At 38.5% G+C, this 9,930-nt stretch overlaps 1 protein-coding gene across 1 annotated transcript; it reads right to left on the reverse strand.

The window, feature by feature from the left end:
- Positions 1 to 2,536: 2,536 nt before the first annotated feature.
- On the reverse strand, positions 2,537 to 9,575 carry LOC113670102 (uncharacterized). Its single transcript, XM_089203393.1, has 11 exons — positions 9,042 to 9,575; positions 7,740 to 7,848; positions 7,186 to 7,299; positions 6,868 to 6,913; positions 5,039 to 6,021; positions 4,863 to 4,955; positions 4,686 to 4,778; positions 4,200 to 4,373; positions 3,508 to 3,605; positions 3,154 to 3,284; positions 2,537 to 2,848 (listed from the first exon to the last, which is right to left on the reverse strand). Exons 1-11 carry the CDS (start codon positions 9,503 to 9,505, stop codon positions 2,688 to 2,690), a joined length of 2,466 nt encoding a protein of 821 aa, XP_089059519.1. The 5' UTR covers positions 9,506 to 9,575; the 3' UTR covers positions 2,537 to 2,687.
- Positions 9,576 to 9,930: the final 355 nt, after the last annotated feature.

The raw sequence follows: 9,930 nt of genomic DNA on the forward strand, positions 1-9,930 counted from the left end.
AAATAGTGATCTTCTATATTTAATAATTATAACAATATCATTGTATCTTAATTGAAAATGAGTCTATCAATTTTCAAAATTTTTTCAGATTTTCTTGTTTTCTATTGATAGCTCAAAGTTTTCTTCGAACCTCGCGCTTGGAAAACTGTTCACATCTCGGAACAAATAATGTGAAATAATGTGTTTACGTAAACGCGTAAATTCCACTCAAGGAGGTGAACACAGTCTTAGATCACCAGAGAAAATAAAATGACTGAAACTTTATTGTATCCTTATTAGTAAGTTACTTTGTGACAAGCCTATTTCCACATCTTCTCATCGCTCCTTGTTTTTATTTTCACAGTTACGTTTCAACCACAAATGACAACCACGGTAGCCCAGGCTCGCACAATGAACCTCCATAATGATGTACATATTTTTGTGTTTCGTTACACTCGCGCCATCATCACGTAGTTTTGAAAATGAAAGAAAACTTATATCGCTTCTGTGTTTCTTATTTTGAAACTTGTGAGTTTTCTAGGCTAAAATATGGCCGTTTAAGTCTTTTAAAGTTCCCCTAAAACTCATTGTGCAAGCTTTGGCCAAATGTACTAAGAATCGAAATACTAATCCGACTGAGGATTCAGAGCTAAACAGTTCAGGTAACTTTACGCCTCGTTTAATGATTCTACAGCCTTGAATTCATCTAAAACCAATTACAACATATGCGAAATCACCTACACCTAAACTTTGAAACAAACCTCAGGGTGCTAAGAGTTGTTGCCTGCTCCACATTTTTAGCGAAAGCTGTGATAAAGGCCAGATGATTTATCTCCACCATGTTGAACGACAGGCCCCTCAATGCTTCTAAGAAGCTGTAATAAAAAACTGGAAGCCAGGTCTGCTCTCTGCCTTCACAAAGAAGGCAACGATTCATCAAAAGAGGAAAGTTGATATTGCCATCAAGCATGTTACGATAAGATGCCAAGATTTACTTCCGAATTTCCTTGAAATGAAAGGAATATCGACTCGATCACCAAAATAACCAATGAGCACTGAGAAAACTGCTTCCGATATTGGACCAGTAAATGTTATTATTGACACCTGCGAAGCTCGAAGCTCTTTAACATTTACAAAAAACAGGAATTGGAAGGATGTCAACAGCATTCGGACAATATCGTTCAATATGTTTCCCACAGCACAAGATAACCTTTCCCTTCTCCGCATTTTGGTCAAAAGTTATTAAATAAGTTTCTCTTCGCGCGATTGTTACACCACAATTATTCGTATATCCACCCTGCCAAATAAATATGTTTGAACCCTCAGAATAACAAATTAGATCCATAGCGTCTAGACTTTTTCAAACTCAGATATTGTCTTATCATGTTGAAAACCGAGGACGTCAAAATGAAGTATCGCAATGATTGTCTTTTTTTTCAGTGTTATAAGGAACTCACTACCCTTAATTGTAACTTAATTGTAAGAAAGGTCTCTCCAGCTGCCATCCAGCCTTCTTCATAAACAGTCGTCCTTTTAAACATCCCTGAATATAATTTTCCTGTTTATCATCAAAACATGCGGAGGTGGAATAAGTTACATGGGCTGGATCGTCATATCACGATAAGCAGACAATTTAGGTAAAATGCTCGATGTCAGCAATGTTGGATAGTGACTATATTTACTGAAAACGTGTTGTCACGCAATTTCACGCGTAAAGTAGCTAATTGAGCATGACCCTCGTGGTGAGCACCAGCTGAATAATAACCAACACCAATACTAACAACCTGTCTTCGTTCTAAGTCTGATGTTTCTTTTACAATACTGACCAAAGAAACCTTTTTACCCTAATGCAAGAAATTGAATTTAAAAACACTTTAGCCTAAAATAAGGAACAAGCTGGGTATGATCAGAGGGTGCTAACTGTAATATATTTTTTCTACATATCAGTCTGCAATAGACTTTGTATTTCTACGATTAACCTTTATTTTTCATTCGTCAGTTTACATTTGATCTTATTCTTGTTACATTTTTTAGGTAATATGCTGGTCTAGATATTGACTCTGAACAACCTTACTTCAGAGCCTAAACAAGGAACCTCCCCCTCTCTTCCCTTCCTTTCACCCTCCCTGCCCCCTGGCCTCCCTCCCCTCCCAGCCCTCCCAGCCCTCTCTGCCCCCCTCTCCTTCGCCTCATTTTCTCATGGTTGAAAATTAGTTTCAGGCATAATTAAGACTGCGAACATGACCATACTAGTTCTTCAAAACCAAAAATGTCATAATACACGTAGCTATAATCTATGAAAAGTTTTTGCCTCTCCGCGATTGATCTAAACGGTTCACATTATTTTTTCCGAGATGTGAACAGTTTTCCAAGCGCGAGGTTCGAAGAAAACTTTGAGCTATCAATAGAAAACAAGAAAATCTGAAAAAATTTTGAAAATTGATAGACTCATTTTCAATTAAGATACAATGATATTGTTATAATTATTAAATATAGAAGATCACTATTTATCTAAAATTTAGGAAAAGTACACTCTCGTCCATCTTGGTGCGAGAAGTTATTACGACTTTTCTCCTTTTATTTACGGAATTCTACGATCGCAAAACTTTTTATGTAAAATCTAAACAATAACAGACAGAAATGAACTTTACAATCTCTTTGATTTTAACTTGATAGAACCTCCACACATAATGCAATTTTCAAAGAATTCAAAGTTTTGAGTCCTCAGAACAAGAATCCACCACCACGATGGAGGTATTGTGACTATCATCCAAGCTGTGGCTTGACGTTGCTTTGACTCCCGATGAACATTGGTTAACTTGAGCATCAAATGACGATTGACCGTGTAGAGCCTCAACATCTTCTGAAACTAGAAGAATAAATTGACAGAGGAAGTTTTGGTTCACAACAAAGACAACCACGTGTAATATTGACTAGCAAACCTGAAGCTCTGAGTTTAAAACCATCTTATTAACTGAGCACGACAGTACTACATAGACGCACGACGATAGCGAGGTAAATGCATTACACAGGCTTGTGTCATTTAATAAGATTACTAATTTAAACAGAGGAACGCTTGACGCAATTGCGTCAGGGGGTAATTAAGAGTATTTGCAGTTATTCTCCTTACGTTACCCAAGTTAGAGACGTCTAACAGCTTGACAATGTACTTACCTTTACTTTTGCAGATAAAGTTAGATGGTTGAAAAAACAAAACCAGCAAGAATGCCACCAGAGTTAATACGCCAGGCGCCATTACAAACACATGTCGTACGTAGTTGCTAACCGCCTCATTTGAGCTGGTTCTAAATTGAATAAAGGAATTGAGGAGTTTACTAAATAATTTATAATTTTAAAACTTTCATTACAATTTAAAATGGTCAACGATGGCCTGGTCAAGCTGGTAAAGACAAACCTGTTGAATACACTTTTCGAGTTTTAAGAAATGGGCTGGTCATCTAAACGTTTTAAATACCGTGTTTCTTGTTCCTTCTAGGGTAAATTACAATAAAGATTTGATAGACTAACCTTTCTTCTGGATAAAATTCCTGTATACCAATGATAAGTGCACCGCTTGAGATTCTGGCGATTACAGTGATAATGGAAAACACTGATCCACTGGTTTCCTGAAAGGAAAGCACCGTATAAACTCATTGATCTCAGATGGGAAACCAACATTAGTTCTAATATTTACGTCACGTAACTCATATTTACGTAACGTAAGTCTTTACTCCTAAGACCAACAGGTCTTTAATTTCTCCTCACATTGTCACTGCTGAACCAAACATTTACGTCAAGAGAGAAAAAGGTACTGGAATGATCGCCAATCAAACTGAAGGTCTTGATTGATAAACCAGTCCGCGACTGGAACGGTTCTTTTTCATTACCCCCTGTGATTGGCCTTGAAAACTCGCAACAATCTTTCAACCGATCAGATGTCACTCAAAATTTCCTAAACTTCAGGCAGTCTAACTGTATTTACTTTAAATTCTCATTAGCTGCTTGTGAGATTTTCCTCCGCTCTGACTAAGAGTTGTGATTAGTATGTATTTTGTAATGCGACATTTAAAAGAAATTCTAAGTCATTTCAATTTCAAAAATGACTACTTTTTCAGTCAATTGGTCCGATAGCTGGTTGAAAATACATTGTAACTGAACCGATCAGAGTTTGCGACTTAGCCTCTCCTCGAAACCTTTGAAGCTTGTTTCAAAGCACTAACCTCATTTTCCCCGATCAGCTCAGTGATGAAGACCAGTGCCATGACGCACATAATTGACAGACCACTTCCTATCATAAACACTGGTGCATACGTTGATTGTCTGGTGGAGAGGGTTTGAAAATAGCTCCAAACAACGCCACCCATCACTAATAAACTTGCCAGAAGGTAGCTCCACTAGATGTGGATATCAACGAAAGTATGAAAGTTATCAAGACTAATTTAACAAATAAAGTTGTTCTTGGTTCTGTAACAAGCAAGAGACATAGAAAAACTCCGAGAATCCCTTAAAGAATCGAACTCCTGACTATCGTAACTTGAGAAAAGATGGTTCATGCGTCGAGTTAAGTGGAATAAAGCCATTAAGATGATCGTTGATTTATTGCCCCCTCATCAAGTAAATAATCCGACAATTGGCGCAATCATTGCATTTCCACCATCACAAACGTGGAATGACCATCTAGAAAAAGCTTTTAATCTAGGTCTTACCGTACTTCCAATTTTCCTTTTCAGTTTGTTACAGGCTGAACTCGCTACAGAGCCACTGGTTAGGAGAACGAGTGGAAAATAAGCGGTAGCTGCCTGATTCACGAAAAAAAATATGATTATATTATTATAATTATCAATGAGTTTGAAAACAACGGAGCACTTCAGACTGAAATATACCTTGGGAAATAATAATCCCTCTGTGAGAAATAGCGGTAAATAGCCGTGTACAGAGTCCTGCGCAAGGCGTGTACATGTAAAGATAATGGCTACCTGAGAATTAAAACACGAGAAAAAATATCACAGAGAGTCAATTAAATCAACAAACAAAGATAGTTGGAAACGTGAAGGTTTACCATATACACGTGTGGATCTTTTAGCCAGTTTTTGATTCCTTTTGGACGTCTACCCTCAGATGGAGAACTTGTCGATTGAACTGGGAGACCAAGAAGATCAGGGTTATCCCCTGAAGTTAACGAATTATCTGTGGTATCGCAACCTTCTGTTCTTTCGATTTTTCTGCCGTGTTGTTTTGGAATATTTTCATCCAAACTCGTTTTGTTGTCAGGCGTGTGATCGAGATTCATTCCCTGTCGTTCTGTTCCGTTCATTGAAGGCATTTCAAGAAGTCCAGAAGGATCGAAAGTCACAGACTTTTTTTGCTTCCTAACTGATGTACTGCAGAGGCTTTCCTTCTTATCATTACCACCTCCATCATCTTCAAATCCAGAGTTAGAGAGACCAAATTTACCATCATCCGGAATAGGCACCATTCCATCTTTTCTTTGCTTAAATGTGGTACAAAAAGATGTTTTGGGGGCCGCACTGTTGGTCATTTTCCACATATCCGCTTCAGTGGTGTTTTTGATTTCTTCTTGTCTAACGTTCCACGACTCCTCATCAGTTGCATGATCGTCGGCTATACCGTCCATTGTAACTTGGTTTTCCATGATAGCAAAACCTGTTGGTTGTTTGTGCTCTTCGTGTTGTAATCTCAACAGGATGCCGTCAAAATCAAGCATTAGTGGACTCTTCTTGCGTTCACGATCAAGATGCTGTACTTCTAAAGCAACTCGTATTTTTGTATCCTCACTTTCTGGATTCTTAGTGGTCTCCTCTTCCGAGGACCACGGCTGATCATGATTTTGATCAGTGTTATCAATTTTCCCGTCGGCAAACATAGCAACAGCAAACCTCTGCAGAAGACTTCGTTTTCTGATACGCATTTCATGGCTTTTGGTTTCTCCACATCTGTTCATCTCACTTCGATGTTCTTCATATTCAGTTGAAGCCATAACCGTGTCAGTAAACTTAAAAGCAAGACTGGTCCGTCTCGAATCTTGAGCAAAAAAACAAAACAAGCAATTAGCGAACGTCTGGTTTTTCTGTGTCAGGGTTCAACGGTGAACTAATTCGTGCCAACTTCAGCAAAATCTTTGTCGGATCAACCATTAACATTTATTCCCTTAAAATAATCTCAAATAATATTTTCATAAAATGGGATATATGGACCTTTTCTCGATTAGTTTTTGTTCTACTTCTTTTCCCCGTTGGAACTTGTTAGTGAAGAATCTGAGTTACCTAAGCTAAGCTGGAGGTTTTGCGCTGCGCTGAAAAAAAGTTACCGTAAAGTTGTCTAAAAAGACGATCCTTAGAACGCAGGGTTGACAGGTGAAACTCTTTGCCCCATCCTTGCCATCTTCTTTGCTGGTTCTTCGAAGTAAAACTCGAGCTACTAACGTAGTCGACATTAAGCCTCTTAGCGGAATGCAGTCTAGAAATAACTGAAGAGAGTTTGAGGGTTGGATATCCTTACTGTGACCACTAATCTTAATCTCCAGTTGATATGCGCTTCTAAACTAGAAATTTTGCTTTAAAGAGGACGTTTTCTTAACATTTCAAGCAAAATTGGTGCTCTCTCCAGATAAGAACACCTTATCAAACCTGTGGCATGCCTGCACACAGTCATGGTTAATAGGTTCTCAAAAATACAAAGGCAACAATACACTAAATATTAAGAAGCTCCATGCAAAAATAAGATCTATCCCCCTTTAGATGAAGACGAGCGGAGTTTTTAATTTTTGTAGTTTAGTTTGATGTCAGAGAGGACGTTATATATGCAATTTTATCACAAACAACGACGGTTTTTAAAATAATACACCACAGTACATATCTATAAACTTACTGGCATCTTCGGGTCCAAACTCTTCAATGACTACTCCAGGAGCTTTCTGCAAAATAACAGGAAAGTGGCCAGAGTGAATTAAAGGTTGCTTCAGGCAATGTGCAGACCATACCTCTATCCCTCTGGTCACGCAATGTAACTTCATGACCCGTTCAGATTAATAGACCTCTTGTAGATAAATCAAATGAAGAAGGAAGAAACAAGCGCACAAACGCGTTGCTATTAGCTCCAAGGTGTTGTCTGCTTTCCGAACGCGAAAATAAATCTTTGTACGACCATTATTTGAAAAGCAAATATCTTTTTTGCTTCCTGTCTTACCGTAAGATCCGTTATGGCGCTTTCTTTACTCTGACGTTTTTGATGTTCCTTTGTACAAATGTGGAAGATGGCTGCAAAGAAGAGTCCTGTTCCAGTAGCAATCCAAGAGAGATACTGTTTAGAAAAGAATTAATCAACTGGCATTTTAGTCCTTTAACTCCAAGAAATGATTAACTTGTAACCTCTGCCAGTAATAAACATACATTCTTCAGCCAACAGCCGATGAGAATACTCATACTTATCAAGTAAAAGTTGTTATCTTGAAAAAACAATAAATTCTCAAAATTAATTTACAAGGAAATACAAAGCAGCTCCAGGAGAGAATTGGCAATCAGATCTTGAAAGTTGAAAGGTTAAGGACGAAAAGAAGATTTTTAATGCCAGCAGAGATGTGCGGAAGGAGGCTGGCAGGCTGACAGTAAGCACAGGGAGAGAAAACCAAACTGCTGCAACCCGTTTGGTAATTGCCCTTTTTTTCATTTCATTGTAATGAGCTTCTGCCTGTTTGTCAAAGCATATCGTGGCATAGAACTTTTAACGAAGCTGCTACTTACCACAAAATCTGGAAGGCTCTGAGGTCCCAGAGTAACGCTATGGTCGTTTCCGAAAATACCCCAAGCGATCACGTATATGTAAATACCACTCAGGAAGCTGAACATTGTCCTTTGAACAAGAAAAAGAGAATAATGAGGAAAATTGCTCTACAATATGAGTTAGGAAAAAACGGCCTCGGGGTGTCCTTGCTTGAGTTATACAAGTGATTTATACAAGCATATTAAAAACAAATACGATTGCCGTATAAACTGTCTTAAAAAATGTCTCTTGAAGCAGACTTCATGGCGCTAAGAGCTGTACATTCTCGACGGATTCAGTTTCAGTTGTAATAAAAGTGATTTATCCCACAATGCTCAAACAAATGTTGTACACAGAGATCAAGAAGGTGTAACAGACAATTGAAAGCCATTCACCATGATTTTGATAAAAAGAAAACAGCGGTTAAAGAAAAAAGGAATGATAATGCTCATTAAAACTGATGTCAAAAGGTGCCAAGATTTTCGCCCGTCAGGATTCTTTGAAGGAAAAATTTAATTTTGAATGAAGAATTAAGCTGCCGGCAGAGGTCGTTGAAGAATTTTTCCACCGCGCACAATAGCTGTTCTCTTGTCCGCATTTTAACCAGAAAGTAGACGCTACCAGTCCATATGAAAGCTTCACAAATTAGTTGGATACAGATTTATCTTGATGCCTAGTGGAATTCTCATCTACAGTAAATTTTTTTGTTCTTATAACACAGACACTAAATTTGCCTTGCTTAAAGGAACTCGCTAAACCATACATTGCCGCTAAAACTCGACTGTAGCTTATTATTATTGAGAGTCATCAAATTGATGAAGATGGAGGTTGATGATAGTGAGACTAATTGTTGCAATTTTGATTTGCCTCTAACCACACCTTTAGCGTTGCCTTGTTTTCAGAGAGAAGCTGAAGAAATGGAACATCAAACGATATTTTATCTGCTTGAGCCTCAACATCCTGCGTGTCTACACAGGAGAAATGGCACGCGAAAAGGTTATGCATTGGAAGGCACACGGGGCGTTTATGCATTGCTCGTGGCACACGGGGCGTAGCCGAGTGTATAATTTATATTTTTACCACATTTTGACATATTCTGTGATTCATGAACTGTAAACCCGCATCAACATATAATTAGTTTGTTTTAGATGATAAAAAAGAAAAATTGGGTAAATGGCGACCTTAACTAAGCGTCTGTCCTCCAGTAGATCTTTGGTAAGAGCCCAACAAAATGGGTGAACAGTTAAATTTAATTTAATTTAATACTTTTATAAATAGCAAACCTCATGGCGTTAAGATCTGTTTGTTCCTCAACCGAAACGGCTGTAGCTGTGATGAAAGCCAGGTGATTTATCTCCACCACGCTGAAACACATGCAAAACAGTGAAAATAAGAAACCGTAATAGACGGTGGGAAGCCAAGTTTGATGACTTCCAGTACAGAGAAAGCAACGGTTGAAGCAGAGAGGAAGTACGATTCCCATAAAAACCGTTGCCATAAGATGCCAAGATTTTCGCTTTCCAATTTTCTGTGAAAGAACGGGTACTTTAACCATATCACCAAGGTAACCAGAGATTACTGAAGTCAACGCGTCGACAATTTGTCCAAGGAGTATTATAAGTCCAGTGTTCGCAGCTGAAAGTTCCACTACCTCCATGAAAAATAGGAGAGAAAATAAAAACATGCACTTGCAGAGGTCATTGAATATACTTCCCGCTGCACACAGTAACCTTTCTCCTGTACGCATTGTAAAAACGGGTCTCCTTGGTCTGGACACGCTACTCTCTCTCTCCCACAGTTAAACCTGCTTCCATTCTATCGGAAGCCCACTTTTACCACTTTTATATGGGTGTGTGACGTTCCCACTTGATAAGGAAATAATGCACCAATCACAGCCCGCTTTTTGTTTTCCAGATAGTCAATCATATTAATCGCTCTGACGTAGGGCTAACGCTTGAAACGTGAGCCTTTTCACTCTGCGGTGGCCAATTTACGTTTTCAACTGAGTTGTTAACACTAAATTACCATATCAACATAGTCCTAGTGAGGTTTCCGCGGTGAACTTGTCACCATTTTGCCTTGGGGCTGCCAGAGATTGTCGAGATATCCCATGGATGTAAACCTTGGTAAATCTTAAAAAGTTACCTTAGGTCCTCTATTTGTATCGTCGAC

The sequence above is a fragment of the Pocillopora damicornis genome, chromosome 4, assembly GCF_964200805.1.
Source record: "Pocillopora damicornis chromosome 4, jaPocDami1.2, whole genome shotgun sequence".
Classification (NCBI taxonomy): Eukaryota; Metazoa; Cnidaria; class Anthozoa; order Scleractinia; family Pocilloporidae; genus Pocillopora; species Pocillopora damicornis.